This window comes from Amphiura filiformis, chromosome 5 (assembly GCF_039555335.1).
Source record: "Amphiura filiformis chromosome 5, Afil_fr2py, whole genome shotgun sequence".
In the NCBI taxonomy this organism is placed as follows: domain Eukaryota; kingdom Metazoa; phylum Echinodermata; class Ophiuroidea; order Amphilepidida; family Amphiuridae; genus Amphiura; species Amphiura filiformis.
This window is the reverse complement of record NC_092632.1, coordinates 54,868,819-54,892,605: the sequence shown is the minus strand read 5'-3', so window position 1 is coordinate 54,892,605 and position 23,787 is coordinate 54,868,819. Positions and strand designations below refer to the sequence as shown.

At 38.4% G+C, this 23,787-nt stretch overlaps 1 protein-coding gene across 2 annotated transcripts; it reads left to right on the top strand.

Annotated features, from left to right (window-relative positions):
- Positions 1-4,215: 4,215 nt before the first annotated feature.
- LOC140153380 (vesicle transport through interaction with t-SNAREs homolog 1B-like) lies at positions 4,216-21,955 on the top strand. 2 transcript variants are annotated; one of them, XR_011859101.1, is made up of 8 exons: positions 4,216-4,427; positions 13,604-13,662; positions 15,046-15,156; positions 16,242-16,322; positions 17,349-17,522; positions 17,946-18,007; positions 18,828-21,059; positions 21,616-21,955. XR_011859101.1 is itself a non-coding variant. In XM_072176120.1 (7 exons), the coding sequence occupies exons 1-7, from the start codon at positions 4,328-4,330 to the stop codon at positions 18,919-18,921; spliced, it is 681 nt and encodes a 226-aa protein (XP_072032221.1). In that variant the 5' UTR covers positions 4,216-4,327; the 3' UTR covers positions 18,922-21,955. The 2 variants fall into 2 exon arrangements, 1 of the variants encoding a protein (XP_072032221.1); XM_072176120.1 differs by having other exon boundaries at positions 18,828-21,955.
- Positions 21,956-23,787: the final 1,832 nt, after the last annotated feature.

Here is a 23,787-nt window from a genome sequence, read left to right as displayed (position 1 = left end):
TACTCCTCTAAAAGGGTGCGGAACTTCATCTGATCTTCGGAACTAAGAGTGTTGTCCGGATCCACCGAGACAGATACAGAAAAGGGCTGAGTTGGTTGGATCTTTGTAGCACCACTTTGTCTTATAGGTAGGGTTTCTCTGGCTTCTGGGATGTAAACGGAACGGATTTGACCAAAGTGTTCTTGGCGTTTGAGGGTTAGGGGCTCATTGGTGAGATTAGGGACACGGATTTTCCCTGCAATGCTTTGCACTATAGTAGGATTGGGCCATATCCGGTTTGCTGCGAGGGTCTTGGCAATGTGGGTGTCGGTCTGCGTGGCTCCAGGGCATAGGTACCGTCATGAGGTGACACTTCTTGTGGTAGCTCAATCTCAACAAAGTCACCTGGCCAAATGGTTGTGGTTCCTGAAGGGGCTCGTAACACATGGGCACGTCGCACACTCTGGTGATTAGGCTTGTCAGTAGTGAGCCGAGATCCATATAACCATGTTGTTCCATCGGCGAGAATGATCTCGTGTTTAGCAGGTCTGATTGTGATGTCATTAACCTCCATGAAAGGAATGCCAGCCAATACATCAACATCTAAGTTCTCAACTACCAAACCCTCAAAATGGAAGTCATGTCCATCCCGAGTGAAGGTCACGGTAGTTTCACCAACAACAGTTAACGGTGACGAGCCATCAGCTTGGTGTGCCGATTGAGTGCTTTTACGAATGTTGGCGTTCAAGGATTTTGTTGTACTTTCACGAATGAGGTTTCCTTCTGCTCCACTATCAAGTGTAACTCTGACTGAATGATGCTTGTGGAAGGCATTAAAGTATGGCGACTGGCGAACTTGGACACGATGTGTAGTTGGTATTTCTGAGAGTGGTTGATCTGGTATGTTTTGTTCCACGTACGCACATGTGACATCAGAGGCTTCTTCTTCATCATCATCTTCAAAAATGTTGGCTACTTGGCGGGCACGTAAGATAAACTTTTTATCTTTGTCAGGTAGATAAGAGCACTTTCGCTAAGGAAGTGTTGGTACTCCGAGCGTCCAACCTGTTTGCATATGGGGCATGTCTTAGTTGGTCTTGGTCGTTGGGGTGCTGTGCGTGATCTTCCGCCAAAAAGGCGCCCTGGCGGGGAAACTGTTGAGGACGGGGTACTGTAGCGCGCATTGATCTTGCATTCTCTGATGTCTGTAATTCGTCAAGAAGGGAGTCCAGGGCTTGAGATATCTCTGGTTTGATTGAGGCCAAAGTTCTTGAACGGAGTTCGGTTACCGTATCGTTGTTTCACCAAACGAGGTAGATCATTGTGGATTAAACGTAGCCATGTAAGCACGATAAAGTTCTCCAAGGATGGGGTAAGCTCTTCATCCTCGTCAATAGCCTGACCATGGTGTGTTATCCTCCATCTGGTACAAGTAGGTTGTCCTCCACAAAGGCCATGAGCCGCTGATAGAGATCTTCATGACGCCATTTGGTTCTAGCTGTATGGTGCTGAAGTCAAGAAAGTGACCCCGGTGCTTTGAAAACCGTAGTGCAATCTAATTGTCTGCCAAATATTGTTTAATGATTTGGAGTTTTTGATGATGGTGTTACGCAGCGCGATGATTGGGCAATAATTAGCGATTTGTCCTAGCATGAGATCCAGGGTGGCACACTTCTGTTGCGCTGTTTTCCGTAACGGTGCGTCAACATCTTCTCCATCATCTATCATGCCACGTTGGGGGCTGTTTTAGTCTTGTTGCCCCACTGTAGTCCTTCAGTAAGGTAGGGGGTGAAGTTTTGATCTAGGGACAATGTGTACAGTAAGTTCTGTTTCCAATTCTCAAAAGAGTTTACTGTCTCAATCTTTGTGAGACTCCACTGTTTGGGGGCACGATTAGTAGCCATATTGTAAGACTGGTGAGGGCTCTGCAATAAACCAAGGCAGTGTTATGACAGTTCAATACTAACTGACTGATTGTCCACTGGGAAGTGTGTGACTTGACATGTGATGTAAGCTTAACTGTAGAAAGTATGCTTAAGCTTAAATTTAGGTAAGCTTAAATTCAGATAGTTCCAGACAGTGTCACAGGGTGCTAGGATGCAGTAGAGTAGGTTTCACAGGTGCGTGGAATCCTTTTCCAGTGCTGCCACCACGCCACTATAGTTACTGTGTGGTAATTATGTCACGACAATCATGCACTAACCTTGCCATGCAGAGCAACTTGCAGAATGGAGAATAGCAGGTAGCAACAGTAGCTAGAAGGAGCCTGTCTCCCAACAACACTATTGAAGCCTGTCAACTTGTACAGGGCTGAATCACAACTGGCGTAGGACTAGTAGGCCTACAACTGATTCTGCTATGCCGCGATCGATGTAGGCCTAGGCCTACAAAAGTACAAAAACAAGTTGGAAATTATTGAGGGGAATGAGGTTTCATGCGGTTACTTTTTCCTGCAAAAATTGCTGCAAGAAAATCCATGGGACATCGGCAGGAAGGCTAGCCCCACCCCCTCCCAAACAAAATGCGCATCCACGAGTATCAGAGTTAAAATCTATTAGACAAAGAAGTCCGTTAACAGGATTTTTATGATTTTTGCGAGGGAGTGGGCGAGGAATTCCCAAAAATGTGGACTTAAAGCCATATTATAACACAGGGTCTTATAACATTTGGACGCCCTCACTGATTTTTAAAAATTAATCTTTTTACACGATTATATTGTGCTTTATTAAACCAATATACCCTGAAAAAATCAAGACTCTATAGTGCTGTAGTTTTGTCAAAATCCGAGATTTTGAATAAAACGCCTGAATCAGCGTTTTATTATTACGATGGAATTATTAGTCGAATGCATACACGATGTTCATAACACACAGTACAGACACTGCGTGCGCGACGGTGATCTACACAACAAAGGGCCGTGCATTGGGTATTGCTTTTTAATTTGAATCTTCTTTGATATAGGCCCTATTTACTCTGAAAAGTGGATTTTTTTTGTCAACCGCTTTTTGGGTGGATTTGTTCAAGACGGTCTCACGTCACATCTTGCTTTATTTTGATTTAAACTTTTGATCCAAATACAAACACTTTGTGTTTGGATCAAAAGTTTAAAAAATCAAAATCATGATTTATACCAACACAGATGAACTTTCATGAAAAAAATTTGCTAGTATTTTAGCCTATGACGACTATTATGTTTTACTACGCGTATTCAGGGTCCAGAAGATGGTTAAAGTTTCATTATAGGACTCTGCGAGAATCACTCGCCGATTGCTAATGCTTAAATGTGAAAAGTGCGTTAATAAAGGCCGGGGCACTCAATTTTGGAAGTGATGACGTGTCTATCGGGCGCCCGACGCGGGCCCCTTTTGTGAAGTCGGATATCAGGCCTGATGGCCCTCTTTTTTTAAATTCATACCTAATGACCCCCTTTTGTTTTCTTTTTTTATGACCACCCTTTTCTTCTAGGTGCTGCTACCCAATGATCTTCTTCTTTTTTCTAGAATTGCATCATCAAAATGACACAAAAATTGATTTAAATGCGGAAACTTCAAATTCTCTTATTTCAGCACATTTGTATTGTAAATTTGGAAAATTTGGCTCCTTTATATTATGCATGATCTTTTTCAAAATGTTCTACCCAAGGACCGCTTTTTCATTATGTTATAGGCTACCTATCATAGAAGCTCATAGACCCCCTTTAATTTTGTTTGTACCCAATGACCCCTTTTTTCAAACAATGTTTTGCCCTGTTGAAATGCTTCAATAATCAGCCTGGTCCGTAGGCCTACGGCCTGATAATATTTAGCTGATAATATAGCCTCTTTTTGACTTTGTGGGACTGACTCAATGTAACAAAAAATATTGGTAATAAAATTGAAAAACTGTCTTTGGTGTGTCATCTGCATTGGAATTGAAATGAATGTTCATTGAATTGAAATTTAGCCTATTAGCCCCCCCCATTATTGTGAAAGAGTTGCATGTGAAATGGTTAGGGTCCAAAAGTGTGTGGATGCGAAGTGTCCAGCATTCAAGTTTTCGGGGCAGAATCCGCACAAAATTGTTTCATACTTCATCGCTAAGCGATAAATGATTTGTATTTGACCAATAAGATAGCGCACTTTTCCCAACGCAACCAAAAGCGCTCTACTTCATTGGATAAAAATCAATCGCTATCACTAAGCGATGTAGTATGAACTTAGCTTAACTTTCGAGAGATCAATCAATTAGGGGTCACATGATCACATTCGGTCATCTGATGATAGATTTTTCATAGAAGTCTCGGAAATGCAGGGAAAATCAGTGAAATAGTCCCAGGCTTAAGTCGTAGTAGTGCCGACTTGCAGTAAAAATGTCATCGGAACAATTTGAAAGATACGAAGAAGATTATAGAACCATTTACGATGACTTAAAATTCAAGGTTGAAGTTAAAATACCTACATGCGGAGGAGGTAAGCTTAAGAAGTTATATGCTAGAGTTGGGCGACTATCACTTTTTCCCTAGTCGACTACAGTGGGAATTCCAATTGAATGAACGCAGCTTTCAATAGCGTGACGAATTTTTGCGTACACTGCGCGATGTACGCCAGCGTGTGCGACTGTGCGTGAGTAATGCATAAGTGAATCCAACCATGGCAACGCACTCGTGATTGGCTAGCATTGTATCCAAGGTCGTGCGTTCGTGTTGTAATTTGAAATACGCGATATACGATCGCGGTTGGATCGAGTGCAGCTGCAGAAAGCTGCGTTCATTCAATTGGAATTCCTACTATAGTCGGCAGCAAATATAGTCGCGACTACAACTATAGTCGCGACTATCTGTGATATAAAATTGGACTGAAAAATCGGGTGAAAGATTGGTGGCAATTTAGTATTTATAATGCATGATTACAGGACCTGTGATTGCCGGCATCGCATCACAGTTTGCTACACAAACCAGCACTGTTGCGATACAAATTGCTACACTGTATCGCACATTTGCGATGCAAATATTTGACTGTAAAATGCTGTAATATAGGCCTAACTTTTCTGTTCAATTAAATTCACTTGCCACTTTCCAGCAACAGCACAAGAAACTTCATATAATTTCAAACCTTCAATATTCCAATAGCGATCTTCGTTCGTTTCCATGTTTTGCTGTGCATGAAAATAGGTAAGGCCATATAAAATTAATATTTTGGTTCTCGTCCAGAGGATGAATTGATGAGGAGGGAGGTGTTTTTTTTGGTTTTTTTTGTTTTTTCAATGTAAAATCAGCACTGTCAGTAGTTTTCGATCTTTTCCAACAGTGCTCGCGGAAACGATGAGGCACTTTTTTTTTTTTTTCAAATGTGAGATTCTGAGGGATAAACCCCCTAGAGTACCACAAAAAGACTTGGAAGTGATCCTTGTTCTCTAATAAACTTATTTATATGTATGAAAAATTCATAAATCATTCCAAAGTCTAAAATAATTAAAAATCTTAAAAAAAAATAATCTGACAAATCCCAGAAATTGAGGAGGGAGGGGCGAGAACCAAAACATTAATTTTATATATGGCCTAAACATGCCGGTGCGGCAGTGCATATTTTCCATGGTATGCTCATGAGCGTGTTGCATCGTGCATGCACGATTAACTTTCACCTCCGACCTCGTCACCTGACCTCATCTAGACTACTGCATTTGTCGCTACAGGGGTGGTATTGCAACATTACGACTGTTTGTCAGCTAATTTGTTTATTTTCCTGTTGCTTTCTAAATATTCTGTTACCACAATAAGCATAGCTTTTTGAACTTACGTGAAAAGTACTTCTAATCTAATAATATTTTCCTAAATTTTCCTTTTTGGAAAACACTTCTCGGAAGTTCTTGCTGTTTCTTTCCAAAGTTAAAATAATCTCATACCTTCAGTAGTTGGTACATTTGTACAAACACCCAACCTGGGTCTGTACATGCACGCTATGACGCTGCTACACCTGTTATCGCTGCATAAATAATAATCATAATGAGATGCTCGACAGTTCTAAGTGATTTGAGTTTTTTGACGGCTTTTATCTTGTGGGAAAGTAGTTCGACAACAAGTCAATAACACCAATTTAATGATGATTTATGGACTTTATGATTACTTGTTGGTTAGTGTTATTATTGGTAAGACAATGACTAACATTTTTTCACATTTTTCGCATTTTATATGTTAGTATTTGGTGCGAATAACTGGCACTTTTAAAGTAATTTTTTAACACAAAAATATACTTGCATTAGTCGACTTTTGGTTTTCAATAGTCGTAGTCGCGACTATCAGTAATAGTCGTGACTAACGACTATTGGCGACTTAGTCGCCCAACTCTATTATATGCAGTTGTTTACATACACATTACACTGAACCACTGGGTTTCAGAGATGAACGGCACTCCCTTGCTCAGATATAGACGCGAGCACCGGTTAATGTGCGACATACGCGGAGCTTTAGCTTTGTGCTAAGGGGTGGTGCAATAATTATGTGTACCCCGGGGTGAATTATAGGGGGGCAAAGATTTTTGGCAGGCCAAAAGGGGGGGCAAGCATTTTTGGCAGGTCGAAGGGGGGTCAAGCAATTTTGGCAGGTCGAAAGGGGGGGCAAGCAATTTTGGCACAGATATTTTGGGCACCGTTTCTATATTACGCCCTAAAAAGGCGTAGGAAAACGTTCTGAACACGTTCAAATATGCAAAATTTCCTGCTTTCGCTGCTTTCGCATTATATGTTAAGACAATTTAAGGTTTTAATTCAGGTTCCCAAAAATCTTGCATGTGTAAGGGGGGCAAAGATTTTTTGGCACGCAAAGGGGGGCAAAGGTTTTTGGCACGTCGAAGGGGGGGCAAAGGTTTTTAGGCACGCCAAAGGGGGGTAAGCGATTTTGGCAGACCATTTTGAGAATTCACCCCCGGGGTACACATAATTATTGCACCACCCCTAAGGGCGTCGATCTGCGCTGACCAACGATTTCACGCATGATAATCGGCCAATCAGATGGTCTGTTGCTATCGATCGATTGTCACTGTCAGATGATTGATTCAGCCAATCAGAACCCCACTTCTGTGTTACGCTCTGCACGCTCTCAAAATGTAAACAAATGCTTAGGTATGAGAGGGGGTGATTCTTTGGGTTTTATTCTTACATGTTATAGCTGCCTTGTGGAAGTACCAGTGGCATATAGCGTGGGTCATCACATTGGGGGGGGGGGCACCGACCATGATTGGGGGGCACCAGGTCTGATGGGGGGGGGGGCCACAAGTCATTTTTCGGCACTTTTTTCAGCTATTACTTGTAAAAATAAAAACCCCTTAAGGGGGTATTACACCCCTGTGGTGAATTTGTGAATATTTTTGCATTTTTCTCAAAAAATAATTACACACTGGTAACAAAAGTTATGTATATTATTGGGGCAAGGAATCCAATTACTACACTGAAATTTCAGTGACTCAAGACAAGCGGTTCAGTACACAGTGACATCGCCCCGATATCTTCATAGTAGAAATCGCCATGGTAGGTTGAATCCACAGCCACACATGGCTATTTTATTCGGACCTTATGAGATGCATACATTATTAGCGAAGTGACCTGACTAAGGCTATGACAATAGACGGGGTAATTGATTTCTCGCTGTTTGAGCAAGCTTGTATACGACATTGCGGGCAATGGTTAATATACTGTCTCCACTTGAGTGAGTGCCGCTATAGCCTGCTGCGCGCTGTAGTCCATAGGCCTACAGGACCAACGCAATATAAAATTGAGAGTTTTGGTCAAATTTTGAGTTCAAAGCGCACGGCCAATTTTTTAAAGCGCATGCTAACGACTATAATATCTGTTCAACACGTATTTTCAAGTGTATGAGACCACATCTGGTTTCTTCTGATCTGATATTCATCATTTTCTAACCCAGTATCCGAAGATTTTCGTCTGATATCAAAATCGTGCATAGCAATTCACGTGTATCGATCCCGTGTATTCATTTTAATGTCTCTGCTGCACCAAATAATTATTAGCCAGGCGATGTCGGTGTGCAGTATATATGATAGGAAATGAGGTACATCCTAGTGGTAGGCCTACCTTATTTCTTATCATAAATAATGAACCACTTATCTTGGGTCACTGAAATTCCAGTGTAGTAACTGGATTCCGTACCCCTATAATATACATAACTTTTGTTACCACTGTGTTATTAGTTTTTGAGAAAAATGCAAAAATAGGCACAAATTTATCGAGGGGTGTAGTACCCCCTTAAGTAAAGGAATGCCTGAGAGGCAAACCTTAGTTAACACATTTGCTATAGTCAGCCAAATTGGCCTAAACCGGGCCCAAACACAATACATATTTACATAGAAATTTAAAGTTTAGTTTAGTTTACCTTTATTGCACAAAATATCAAAATGCGGTGTGTGGTGCAAAAGGGCAACCCCGAACAGGCACGCAGGCCCACTAGATGGAGTCCCTAAGTTAGCCCCTTCACAATTAATTCTTAGTTTCCTGTTTCAAGTTTGAAAATAAAGGACGAGGCGACTTTTAATTATTAATTATCTATTACTTTCTTTATTTTGAAAATATGGTCATGACTATTATCAACAGTCCATTTGGTCATTTTGACTAAGACTATGGATTTAATTATTTTACCTTTAAATATAATTGATTTTTTACATTAACATTTAGTAGGGGACCCTACAATGTTCTTGTTTTATATTCATAATCAAAGTTGAGATGATCAAAAACAGATATTAGCAAATAAAAATAATTAAAAAGTCAATTAAAAGATGAAAATACCTAAATAAAAATAAAATAATTAAATATTTTGCTATTCTTGATTTTGGACGCGCGAGGGAAACAGGAAACTACATGTAAAGGATCAATTGTAATTGGCCTTATACACACACCAAAATAAAAGAACTAAAAATACACAGTACATACGAGGGGCGGTCAATAAGTTCGTAGAACAATGTACTTGAAAGAGTACCGGGTACTAGCCAATTTCTTTCTATCTCTCCCTTGAGCATGGTCAACATATACCTTAATATACCCGTCGCAATTTTTCTTGAAACCTTCTATGTCAACAAAATAGAAGTCTTCCGATAGCTCCTTGAGCCACTCTTCAGTGAAGGCTCACCAGCGTTGATCACCAGCAAACCTGGTATTATGAAGGTAGGACTTAAAATTTTAAAATAGGTTTCACTAACTGAAGGCCATGCCTGAACCACAATATGGTTAGTTTGATTAACTGACCCCTCTGTCGTGAATGGCAGCTTGACAAACTAAGAATAGTGTACAGGACACAATCCGAGAACAGCCACATTCCTACCATCAACCTTCTTCACACGATGGCGTCAGGGGTCGCGCTAACCTGCGTTTCTGCGCGTACAGCGCATATTTTTAAGTTTGAGCGCATCTATTCATTTTTGCATACCAGTTCAGGGGTTTTCATGCGCGCAGAAAAATGAAAACATGTGAAAGAAAAATACAAGCTTCGATCTCCAATATTTACGACCTGTCCAGAAATTATGTAACATAAAATGCAATAACATAAATGTTGAAGTGAAGTTGCCGTAGCATTGTAACATAATTTTAAAATAAAAATAAAATCCACACCGCCAGCGTAATTTAACACAGATTGTGATATTGTCTAGAATCACTGTGAGTTTTATTGCAGTACTGAATGACGACACGTATGTGAGTTGGTAATATCACGGAATAGGCCTGGAAGCGGCACTAGACATTAGCATGAAGCCGCATTCATATGTAAATAGCGTATTGTTATTTAAATTTGCGCCCAGACGTATTGAGGGCGACAGTCATGTTATCCAGACAGAGAATGTCTTGATGCGCCAGGCATGTCAAATTGCTGAGTGAATGTGTATAAATCCCTTTCTGTATAGGTAATAAGCTAGTACATTTCGTGTTCCAGTTTGTTATAACAAAAAAAATAAGTATTATATTAAATATATTAAGTGTATAAACTTTGAAATTGACGTGAATTTGAAGTGCAGAGCTCCAAATCTAGCTAAATCGTGTAGTGTGAAATTATGCTGTGTGACCCCTCTGCGTGGTAGAATTATATTCATAAAACATTGAATTTAACATATAATATGGGCAGCCAACCACGATTTATCAGCATTTAAAAGATATATTAATTAACAAAGATAAATAATCAACAGTACAAATGACAATTTAACTAGTAAACAAGTCTGAAATCTTAAAATGTTGCCACGTGATTTCCCGAACACATGATATGTCTACATGTGACCATTATTCAGATTTACCGAAGTATTTGGAGTATGGTGCACGGCTTGCAGGCAACTGTGTATTTCTTTACCTCCGTATAAAATCAATAATTCATGCTGGGAGCCAAGTAACATTCTGTCTACTTAGTGCATATTGGTATTTTATTTTACTTGAGAGCATATAGAAATACATAAAGACGAATAAGGCGCCATGATGGAAAGCTATGGAAGGTCAGGTCGGGTATCAAAGGTTATTTTAACTTCAAATACTACTTGTGTTTCACACCTTGCCTCTGTCAGGTCGGGTATCAAAGGTTATTTTAACTTCAAATACTACTTGTGTTTCACACCTTGCCTCTGTCACGTATTTCCTTCATGTTATTGACCTCAAGTCCTAATTTTGACTTTGCTATTGCAAAATGTCATTTCATATCAAATTAGTAGACTTTCTTTGAAACAAACATATCACTGGTGCCTGATGGGAATATCCGTCCGCCATTTCATTAAACTGGATCGTTTTAGCCTGGTTTGCGCCCAGATGTATTGAGGGCGCTATACTCTCATTGAACAGGCAAAGTTCGCAAAACTAACAACGTTGTTATTTGCCAATAGCAATTAACATGATCCAAGGGGTCGACCATGAATTATTCATAACGGATCGATAACTGGCCTCACTTTCTAGCTAGTAAACCAGCGGAATTTTTCATAGGTTTTGCGTTGCTAATAGAACAACCGTGAATTTAGTGTCACCCCCTTGGTAATATCTAATTCTAGGGATCGGTAAGAAATGCTTCAAGGGTGGTGTGTAGAGATATGCCAGCGGTGAAATACGAAGCCGTAGAAGAAAAAAGTGACAAAAATTTGCCCTTGAATTATGTTTTATAGTCAAACTACTCCAGTAATTCAATAAATATCATGATATTTGGCCTAAACTTGAACTCATTTGCAATGAAATGTCATTTTTTATTGAGTAAATCATGGCTTTTTCACTCGTCCCATGTGACTTGCAATGCTGTTGAATTCTGCACTTTGCGAAGCTGAACTGCATTTTATGGAATTCGCGAACTTTTATGGCATAAAGCAACACTTTTAAAGCAAGTACACTGCGTGGGAACTTTCTTTAACAGCCAGATAAATAGCGAGAATCGTTGCACGAAAGGGAGATTGCGTTTTTGCCAGGCCTTAACTATTTACACATCATAACCAAAATCACAAAATCTGATACTGATATATTGAAACGGGCATTCAATACTTGACTAGAGAACCCCTCATTTTAGGATTTGAGCGCATATTTTTAACACTTTCAGGGGGTTCAGGGGTTCTGAGAACCCCTGGTTTTAAAACCTAGTGCTACCCCTGGATGGCGTGCCTCAATTTTGCTATAAAAATTGTGTGATATACAAAAATGTATGCCTATAATTGTACTTTCATTTGGCAAATGATCTGTCATCAAGACTATCCCTGGATCTCAGAAACAGCAATGAAGACCTTGCACTACGGTGACCGAGTGATGATCTTCGTAGGGGTGTGAGATCCAGGTGCTTCCACTAAATTCACTCATAATTCCAGTGATTAATGTATGCCTTATCGCCACATATAGATTAAACTTACCTTGGTCCTCATTCTAAGTGTATAGAAGGTGTGGACCTGAATATGTCAACTGGTTTCAATTTTGTACATGAAGATTCCGGGACCCCATCTAGAATACACCCTGTGATACCCAAATGTTAATGGATTAATATTGAAAACACATTCATCAGAGTTGTCATATTTTGTGGCTATCTCATCTTTCTTATTTGGCTCTTTATTCATTATCAATGCCACTGTACCAGCGCGTATATCATTGGTGGTGACGTCAGCAAGTCTGCAGGACGTTTTTAACCTGCATTGAATTTGTGTGGGCGGCACTTGCTTTATCAGGGAAATGTATACAATAATTTCCCACCGTAGCCAGATAGACACCCATACGATTAAGGACGCGAAGGTGATTTTTATAACTGAAGACCAAATTAAAAAGAATATAGTTTTCAGCACAGTACTTCAACAGTCTGCCAATTTGGTGCTCTTTATCGCGTACATGTATACAGAAGTGGGCTGGGGTCCTTATTGGCTTAGAATTGAATCGCGTCATCATCACATCAGCACCATTTGCTGATCAAGTTCTAGAAGCTGTGTAGCATCACGTTATTTAATTCTTTTTTTAAGCGGTAATCAGACAGAGCAGACGGACACCACTGAAGTAATTTGCTGAATAATATAGTTAGTGTCCTGTACTGTGCAGATCAGCAACCAATCACACCGTGCTGTTGCCCTATGCCGGCCACATCCCCAGACTTGAGCATAATATGGGAAATCAATTTGCACCCATAAATTTTAGGCGTATGTCAAACTTGTATTTTGTACAAATTGTACAGGTATCGTTTCTACCCTATGACGTTCAGACATACATGTATACAGGAATAGACTACATGTATGCCATAGTCAAATTTTGATAAATAAAAATTTGTTATTATTAATCATGATGAACGCATTCCACACTCAAAATTATACTGATGTTTATTACATTGTAAAATTAAAGTGTTCAATAGTTTTGAACCTAAAATGGTCATAAAGAGTTTATATAATTAGTGACAGTAAAAGTAAAGTATCTTGCATAATTATAATGGCTCACTTCAATCAATACTGAATAATTCTGATTTTGGAATCTACCAGTTTATTGATCTTGAAAGCCCGAGTAAAAAATCTGACTATGTATGGTACTATTTACCCCGGGACTTTGACCTTTGTCTCGAACACACACTGTCAATCATACTTGTTTATCAATCCAAGCAAAATTAACACAAGCACTAAGCATGGTAGTTCAAGACGCGCTAGATGTACGTCCGTGCGCCAAGTAACACAAAGCGCCGCAAATTCCATAGATAGCTGTGTACGATTTAAACCATAACGAAAAATTTGGGTGACCAATGACAAGCCAGATCCATTTAAAAATTGCTTTACATCATGGCCAATTTTAGCAGGCTAGAAATTGGCCTATCTTTACATAAAGACTGTGTTAGGGCTCATATTGAAATTCCCTTACACAGGAAGGTGTGCGCCATCTTGCAGCTTTCCTGTGCTAGCCTTCTTTTGTTAAAATCTTGGGCAGGGTGTATCACTGATGCATATAATCCATCCGTTTTATGACCGAGCTTTCCTGAGGCGCCAGCTTAATAGCGAGGGAATCCTGCCTTCTTTCTGTGTGAAAACGTGGTAGGGTATTTCAATATGAGCCCTTAAGATTGTTAACTGCAATGTTAAGTAAGTAGTCCACTTGGGAAGATAATAAACAGAGTGAGTACAGTTCAGGTGTAATGATACAAGTAGTATAGTTACAATTATTGATCTGTTATTTTTTGCAGAGGAGAAGAAACAAATTGTGAGGGAGGTCGAGAGAGGAATAGAAGAAGCGTCACAAGTTGTAAGTCAGATCAGGCAAATTAAATATTGGTTGATTGCCATTAAGCCAAAAAAAAAAAGAAGATAGTTAGCTTGTCCTCCACAACATTTTTAGAATTGGGTTGGTCGGTCAAGATTTTTTTTCCTTAAAGGTCATAGCCAAAACATGACTGTATGCCTTTAATTAGCTTTTATAGCCCAAATAGTTATGAATTGGGATATTTCTCTACTATACCACTTCATTCATGTTTTTAAAACAGTTTAGAAGTGTGTAGAAACTGTAAAAAAAACCTTTCAGGATGTCAGAAATGTTGAAAGAAATTTTTTTTCTCTAGAATTTCCAAAATTAGGGTCGGTATTCATTTTTTTTTGGCCTAATGACCAATGAGGGTTGATCAGCCTTACATGTATTCCCAAAATTTCAAATACTGTTACAAGTGAAGTGCTTTTTGGGAAAACTGTGGAATGTGGGGATAATGTTTAAGATGAAAAAGCTATTTTTGCATGGTCTTATGCCTAACTACCCTACACCCCCCCACACACACACACACCCACCCCCACTCCACACTGAAATTGAGTTGCAAGCTTCATGTACAATATGCAGTTGGATTGTGTACATGTAAGTGTTCCACCATTCCAAGCTCACCTTTTGTCTCATGCAACCAACCAAATATCAAATTTCAAATTAAACTAGCAGATTGTGAGGACTCCGGGGTAGCTACATGTACATGTAGGACTTAACCTAGAATATGCACAATATCAACAAATTAGCAAAATCATTATTTTATTCTTGAAAATATATTTTCAAAGTTTTTACCCTTTGACCTATTTATTTGAAGTGGGCAATGAACGGCCTACTTTTTTGTCATCTTCTGGCACAACCTTGTAATTAGTCTTACTCTATTAGGCAAAAAAAAAAAGGTTTGTCTCAAAGCTCACGAGAAATTTAAAAACAAATGCGAAATGCGATTTTTTTTTAATTTTTATTTTTATTCCGACTTTTTCATGGTATTTTGAGAAAAAAGTCTGATTTTCGCCAATTATTTAAGAAAAAAAATTTAAAAAAAATTTTTATATAAATAAAAAAATTTCCGCATTTCTTTTTTGTCAAATCGTGCGATTTTACAAACGCGCGCGTAAGCTTTGAGACAAACCTTTTGGGGGGGAGGCCTTATAGTGGTTTTTTTTATTTTTGCATTTGAACAACTTTTAATCTTTACCCAGAGCAGCCAGCGCACAAAACGTTGAAAGAAAAACCAGTGCATCTGGCCGGATTTGATTTGAACCGGTGACCTTCGTAATACTAGCACAGCGCTCTGCCAATTGAGCCACAGAGGCACTATTCACTAATGAACTTTTAAATAGCATTGTTTGATATTAATACTTATTCTTTGATTTATTTCAGCTTCAAGAGATGGAAGCACAGGCCAAACCAGCACCAGGGAGTTACAGAACACAGATGATTGCACGCATAAGAAATCATAGACGAGATTTAGACAAACTTTTTAGAGATTTGGTGAGTTACACAACACAAAATTTTGAGTAAATGATCATGCTAGGAACTGCCCCTATGATGGAAATTTTCATTATTTGCAAATGATGATACAATTGTGGTATGTTGATGACTTTTAGCAGACATGCGATACTAATATTTTCATATATGACATGATCAAGGGGATGAGTTGGGATGTCGCTAATTTTGTTTTTGAGATATTGGGAAAAAAAGCAGTGTCCAGATTCTTTTGTTTCATATTTTTTCAGCCATTGATAAATTACTCATGATTTGGTAACCAAATGTCCGATTTGTATGGGGTTTGCATCAATATGTAGCATTCATAAACTGACAGAAAATGATGTAAAAACCTTCTAATAGAAAACTGCAGACATGAGACTCATTCCCCTTGATCATGTCACATATCATTATGAATTTGGCAGAGTGACGAATCAAGCATTTTGAGCAAATTGAGTTATTGTATGCCTTAGTTTCAGGAGAGCTTTTATTTCCACCAAAAATGCAAGTATTGCAAATAATTGGTACACATTCACTTCTATGATATACATTTCAAATGAGTGCTCATGAATGTTCTTAATTATTAGTGACCAATGGAATGATACCAAGATTTTCAAACACAGTTAATACTCAGAACAGCAATTTTGGGTATTCGGCACTCTGCCGTGCTCATAACGATATGATTGTAAGGGCTCATATTGAAATTCCCTTACACAGGAAGGTGTGCGCCATCCTGCAGCTTTCCTGTGCTAGCCTTTTTTGTTAAAATCCTGGGCAGGGTGTATCACTGATGCATCTAATCCATCCATTTTATGACCGAGCTTTCCTGAGGCGCGCGCTTAGCGAAGGGAATCCTGCCTTCTTTCTGTGTGAAAACGTGGTAGGGTATCTCAATATGAGCCCTAACACAATTGTAATCAACAGGGGAAAAACACCTGTATGGACTGGGTCTATGACTATGTAAAAGTAAGCATGAAAGACACTGTAGGGATTACTTTGTGATTGTAGGGTGTTGATAGTGAGTGATTTACATTATAAAAAAAATATATAAATGCTTTGTCAGGCTAATTGTGGATGAATTGTGTTTTCAGAAACGTACTGGCTCAGGGAGTCGTGATGAGCTGTTTGGTGGTGGATTCTATACATCAAATGCAGTTGATAATCAGATCAATGTAAGTATGCAAACCCACAAACCCTAATTGAATATTAATTCCATGACAGCTTGTAAGGTTATTGTTGGTAGGACAATTGTTGAGGTAAGGTACCAACTATGGATGGTAGATTCAGGGATGAGAGAGTTCCTCTTTTCAGCTGATTTCCTCTTTTTTTGTTGCCAAAATTTACGCGTTTTTCTTTTATTTTAATAATAATAATAATGAGAGATTTAATATAGCGCCCAACGCAAATAGCCTCTGGGCGCTTTACAAAACATAAAACCTAGGGAACAAAAAATTTAAAAACAATATATAGCCTAACTTAAACATACTATTACACATACACAATATTGCAAGAAAATGACCGGGTACATTGCACAAGATTGGAAGCACACAGCAACTCTTAGGTGGGGAGCCGAGCCGGGAGAAGAAAACAGAGCAAAAACAAGGAGCCGGCAAAACGCAGACCAGTCCACCACCCTGAGTCACTATGCAAGTCCAATCATAATGGCAACAACAACAATGCATTATTAACAAAATTAAATAAGTTAAAAACAAGAATCAAATCAAAAGCAAAATGATTCCAAGAGTCGGCCCATATTTGGTGTTTTTACCCTGATTTTACGCTGTTTTTAGTGATTTTCCTCGTTTTTGGTCTGTGGCCTCTCACACCCCTGTAGATTGTAGCGACTTTCTTTTAATTTTTCAACTCTCTTGTAAAATTTAATTTGAGTGTTGCCATAGTTTTAGATATTTTGCTCATGCACACTGGTTTTTTTCATCCGCTGGTGCATCTACGCCTCTTTGCTGAATTTATGTCTCCTTAATTGCGCAAATGGTACATGTATATTGTTTTGTTTCCTTTTAATTTTCTGGCATTACTCGTGAAGGACCATTGGCCCAAAACATCCTGTTTTGTTATTAAACCATTATGCATTTCTCATAACCAATTTGTACTGTTTTTACTGTCTGTGACTCTATTACCTTTCAGTACTGCACAGAACTTACCAATTATATTTATAAAATATATTTTGTTTTTTGTAGGCAATGCAGAATGCCCAAAGGAGTAGACTACTACAAGGCACAGATAGCCTAAATAGAGCCTCAGATAGTATAGACAGAACACACAGAATAGCAGCAGAAACAGATGAAATAGGTGTAGGCATTATAGATGAATTAGACTCACAAAAAGAACAACTCCTTAGTGCCAGAGATAAGGTAAGATAACAGAGATAGAAATTAAGCCATGAATGTTTTTGATCTTGATCTTGTGCAATATTATGTTGAAGTGAAAGATTTAAATTCCAAAACATTATGACAGAGAAAACTGTGATTCACTACTCCCCTTTAAAATCTAGACAGCAAGGCCTCTTTTTATTTTAGTATAACCATTTGTATAGATTAAAATTGGAATATTGTTAGTAAATAGACCCTGTTTTACATAATTATTGAATTTTGAATCCTTGGATGTTGTTGATTCTGGAAGAGACACACCACTGCATGTAAGAAATGCATGATGAAATAACTAGTACGAGTCCCAAACGAGGCATCTTATCTTAACAGATGTATACATGTATATAACATTTTCATCCATTGCCTGGTTATTCGAAGCTTTTTAAGTTTCTTGTTTTTCCATTGCAGTTAGAAGACATGGACTCTAATATAGGGAAGAGTAGAAGAATTCTTAAATCTATGGGAAGGAGGTAAATATGTGTAGCTAAAGTAAAAGGATGACTCTATATCAGTTCAATGTATAACATCATGTGAAATCCAGCATACAGGGTGCCTCACAAACATTTGTCAGTGCTTTTCTACTGGAAAGAATGATGTACGAATTGACCACTCTCTTCTTAATTTATATCATTTTAAGATGATTGATTTCTTGTTATGAAACCATTCCACAACCCTATTGTAATTCTTTCTATTTTTTGTTGTTGAAACTTACCAAAAACTATAATTTTGTTGTGCAGCTTAAACGCAATAACAGATCAACTTTAAACTTGGTATGGTGATCAGATATGGCGGCCTGATGGGCTGTATAGTTTTGTGTCATGCCATTTGCATATTTATGAATATTGAAATTCACACTCCCTTTGTGGAAGATTAGGTATAGGACTTTTTTATTTTTTGGAGAAGAGCAGGTAGGGCAGCTACTTGATTATATTTCTACATGTTCATACATACTCGGAAAATTTCGGGAAAATATCATTAGTCTTTTTTTTTTAATTGCATTTTTGTTACTAAAATTGAGGTTATAGCACCCTCAATGGGCCCCCATAGAGCTACATGTAAAGACCAGTAATAGAAAAACAGCCCTAAAATAAAAACAGCCGATTAATTTTTCTCCAAATTTTGCATGTGACATAGATTTAACATCTGAAATGTAATACAAGTGGTGTCGTTGCTGCTCTTCTAAATTCATTTATAAAATATCCGCCCCAGACCAAGGTGATATGCCCCAAGAATAGCTAAATCCATCCATCCATCCAAATCTAATTCTTGTGTGTTTGTTTTTTGTTACAGAGTGGTCACAGACAAGATGATTCTCACTGCAGTTATCTTGATAGAACTTGGCATACTAGGAGGGGTTATATACTGGAAATTTTTCAGTAAATGAATCAATCAGATTTTGCTGCAAGTATTTCGGACAAATCCTGAGCTTTGTTAATCACAAGCTGTTGCAGGACATCTGTGTTACCATCATGAATGTATTGATATAGACCCGGCATACACTATTCCAGGGCGATGTTCTCACTTGTGGCATTCATGTAGTATGTGTAGGAATGTCTGTCTTTCTGTTGCATAACCAACATGCCTTCAAATCTGCATGGTAGAACGAGAATTTGTACCGCAACATGTTCCCTGGAATTGTGTGTGATAGTCTACATGGAAAAAATTTGGATTTTTATGTGCTGATTTGTGCAGGATACATTGAATTTTGCTCCAAATCATCTGTAATTTACCCAAAAGTGATGAATGATTGACAACAGAACAAGTGGTCAAGTGAAGTCAAGTTATGCAAATTAATTCTCAACAAACCATGGATAAGTAATTACAATAGAAGTATGTGTATGTGTAGTTACTGTATACAGGGTGCACTCTAATCGGAACCCTAACTCTGAGTGAAGTCTTGACCATAACTTCAAACACTTAACTTACCTCTTCAAAGTAGCATTATGTTGACCCTGAACAAATTGAATTCATACACATTGCTGAATAAAATTAGTGTGTGTTATTTGTCTGTCAAACAGAATAACTCAAATTGAAGGTGCTAGTTCCAAAAGGGGGCCCTGAGTCACAAAATCATGAAAATGGAGCTAGTGTCAGTTTTAGCTACAAGGGGGTTATCTACACCCTCTGTGCAATGTTCATAATTGAATGTGGTAGAGCATTGAAACTGCACGGACATATAATAACTGTCTTTGCCATTTGTCTCAAAATGCAATCAATGTGACTTAACCCCCTTTTAGAACTAAAATCTTGGAAAAAAGTACTTGGCACACTGTCAAAATTCTGTGCAGATTTTTTTATGATCATGGAAATGACATATATTATGATTGGAAACAAACAACTATGATTTACCCTTCCTTCTCCCCATCAATCAATGTTGAAACACATTGGGAAACTGCTGAAGACATTGACATTCTCAACATTGTACGGGGGGGGGGTGACAGTTTTTCGTTCTTTACATAAAAGCATTCCAAAACTTTTTTTCCAAGATTGTAAGATGTTCAATTTAGCACATAGTCATTGGCAGTTGAGAGAGAGAGAGAGAGACAGAGAGAGTTGTAAACCTGTGTGTGTTTACTTATATACAAATGTGAGCCTGGTAGGTTGACTTTCACCTAAAGGTATTCATTAAACAAATCGAAGGTTCAGAACCAGAAAGCCGTAACTCACTATGACTAGCTCTCACAAAATGAGCATAAAGTTGGCTCCATGCTTTGGTCTTCAAAAATCAATATTTCCTCCACAATATCTTTTGTTTTCAATTAAATTTTGTCATGATTAATGGACTGTATCTTCTATAGTGCCCTGGCGACTTTATGCTCATTTCGTGGGAGCAGGTCATTGTGAGTTGAGGCTTTCTGGCCCTCAACTCTCGAAATGATCTGTCAAAATCTGACATTTCTTTATTACTGAGATGAGACCAAATATTATATAGGGTGATTTTTTTTTGTCATCCAAGTGCAGTAGACCATAAGTCTGCATCTATGTATTAAACAGCTGTGCTTTGTAATTAACTGTCTCTTCAAAGTGCAAAGATGGCTTTTGTTCAGATTTTGCGTTATATGTGATTTTTTTTGTCATCCAAGTGCAGTAGACCATAAGTCTGCATCTATGTATTAAACAGCTGTGCTTCGTAATTAACTGTCTCTTCAAAGTGCAAAGATGGATTTTGTTCAGATTTTGCGTTATTTGTGAACAAATAATGAAAATGACACTGAGCAAGTTCTTATTATTTTAACATGAAAGCATTATACCCAGCTTATACATTGTAGAGGTGAGAAACTACAATGGAAAAGCATTACAACAATTAAAACAAATTCAGTGTAGGAATCTCAGATTATTTGTTGAGATTATATTGTGAAATATCTGAACATTATGCTTTGCACATTCCAAAGCACAATGTTTAGATATTTCACAATACTCTCAAAACCACTGATGCGCAGTCATTAGCCTGTAAATAATTGATTTTCCCCATCGCTCTGGTAGAGTGAAGTCATCTGGTGTACTTTCATGGTGAATTCCTAGGTGCACACCGACATCGCCTGGCTAATAATTACTTTGTCAGCAGAGATACTAAAATCAATATCCGGGATCGATACACGTGAATGTGCCATGCACGATTTTGATATTCAGACGAAAATCTTTGGATACCGGGGTAGAAAATGATGAATATCTCCGTAAATGATTTCGTCTAAAGAAACCAGATGTGGTTCCTTGCACTTGAATATATGTTTTGAACAGATATGATAGTCGTTAGCTTGCGTCTTGAGAAAGAAGCTTGCGTCTTGAAACTCCAAAATTGACAATAATTCTGATTTTATATGTGCCGAATTATATAGCGCAGTGTATAGGCCAATCGTGGAGGTAGTCTAAAAGCATATGACCATGCTCGACTCACACACAGCGAGGTCAGTCACCGGGCTAATCGGGCTATTGTCAGTAGCCTTAGTCAGATGTCCTTCGCCCATTGTGCGTCTTAAAACTATTAAACAGGTCGATACAAAATGGCCATGCGTGGCGGTGGATTCAACCTACCATGGCGATTTCTGCCATGAAGATATCGGGGCGATGACACTGTGAGGTGCTCTTGGAGGTCTCATGGAAGCCAAACCGTCTGTCACTTTTTTAATTCAGTTCAGTTTATTTCTTAACGTGTTTGGGGCTCGAGCAAACTGACATATGAAAATATTGAGAGAGAAAAAATCAGGACTCAGCAGAGATTGAACCCCGGTCGTTGGATTACTGGTCCAGAGTCTAACCACTGCACTACTTGAGTTCACAGTCGGTTCTCAGGCAATCTCAACTTAATTCCCCATGATAACTCTCTCATTGTGTCTCAGTGGCCAATTATAATATTAAATAATGAAGAAGGAGGAGGCCTAAATGCTTCACCCTAGCAGAGGCGTAAGACAATGCGAGACACAAATTATATATGCGAGGATCTGAAATATCATTTATTTCTGATCCTCGCATATATTAGTCTCGCATTGTCTTACGCCCTGCTAGGGTGAAGCATTTAGGCCGCTTCATTATTCAGTTTATTTCTTGTCTAATTATTGATCATAAATTTAAAAATACAATCATCATACTAATATAATGTGTATATATATATGTATATAAATATGGAAGGTACATCAAGAGTATACAATCAACAATATTATGGAAATTATGATTGATGGATGAGGATGCTGCTAATTGCTGAGCGTGAAATGCAGTGCCCTCAGCCTAAAATTACAAATAAATAATTTGAGCTTTGGTCAAAGAATTGATTTGCAATTTTTATTGTCTTGTCTGATCTTATTCAGAAAGAGAATATGCAGTCATTATTTATGTCTGTATTTGTATATTATTCAAAGGTCAAAGTTAGTATTTAAAATAGATGCCATTTTAAAAGATTCACTACTAGTGAACTCAAACTTATTTAGTCGCAATGACCATTGGGTGGTGGACTTTCGGTGACCAAGAGATGGTAAGTCTCGGGTCATCTTGGTGTCAAATGAGGTCAATATATACATATTAAAAATCTTATTTATCCCCTCGAAGTAATAGAACATTACCAAGGTTGGTCATAGGAAGGGTCAAGTGGGGTGTCAAGGACAACATACTGCTTGGTTGGGAAAGTACTTGCTGGAAATAAATTTTAAGGTGTGGGAGGATTCTTACTTGGTACAATGGTGGCCCCGGATCGCTATATATTTACTGTGGTAGCATGGACTGCGGAGGTCAAAGTTCATAGGCTACACTACAGGGAGCAATATGTGTAAAATTTTGAACAGCTCTAGTGCACGAAGTACAGTGCCCTTGGGACTCATACTTGGTACAATGATGGCCCAATACCCATTTCCCGCAGTAATCTTGACCCCAGAGGGCAAAGATTACGGGCTACAAGGAGCAATATGTGTAAATTAACTAAGAGGGTTTATACTTGGTACAATGATAGCTCATGGCCCCTCGATATGACCTATGACATCATCTATCAACAGGCCTACAGACAGCCATGAAGGCAGAACATCACCCTGTCATAGATCACACTGCAACACTTGCACAAACACAACATCTACTTCTTGAAGGAACAGTGATGACTGATCAAGTTGGTAAGTATGTATACTTGCACGATTCATAAAAAGACGGGAAACTGCTCAACAATCAACTATTGTTAAAAATCATCCACGCATTGTTCCATGTTCTGAAACTATGAAAGTTTATGATTCTAAATGATTTTCATGAATTCTTTGTGACTGGTATTTTGTCATTTCCGAGACCAAACTTTATCAGAGATTGCACCATATATTGAAAGCTTTTCCAGATTTTTTGTAGGTGACCTCAGAACCAAAATAAGATTTGATACATGGAAAATGGTAAAAGTTTACATGAAATTATGTGTGTATTAGCTTTTTCGGCCAACTGAGGGGGCAATTTTGATCAGCCTGGGGGGAACCGTAACAAAGGGTCACAGAAATCGCCTTGAAGGAGGAAATATCTAAATTTGTCACTTTTAAAACTCGACCATTTGTCAATCAAAAGAGTATAGCTTAGTGGAATAAAATTGCATCGTGCCGAATAAGGTATCAAAGTACGCAGAACAAAATTCTCCATCTATCAACTACTTTATTTTGCAATTTAGATTTAGTGTTTTTAAGACATGGCTTTTGTTTTAAGTGTTCGGATACTTTTTGGGCACAGTATATATTGTTGATATTATACCCATGCCCCCAGAAAGGGGGGTGTGCAAGTGACCTAAAGGGGGAAAGCA

Excerpts from the sequence above, each read along its gene's own strand:
- LOC140153380 (XM_072176120.1), top strand. The coding sequence starts at position 4,328 with ATGTCATCGGAACAATTTGAAAGATACGAAGAAGATTATAGAACCATT. Across the intron at positions 13,663-15,045 it reads TAGAAGAAGCGTCACAAGTT|CTTCAAGAGATGGAAGCACA; the intron begins GTAAGTCAGATC and ends GATTTATTTCAG. Across the intron at positions 15,157-16,241 it reads ACAAACTTTTTAGAGATTTG|AAACGTACTGGCTCAGGGAG; the intron begins GTGAGTTACACA and ends TTGTGTTTTCAG.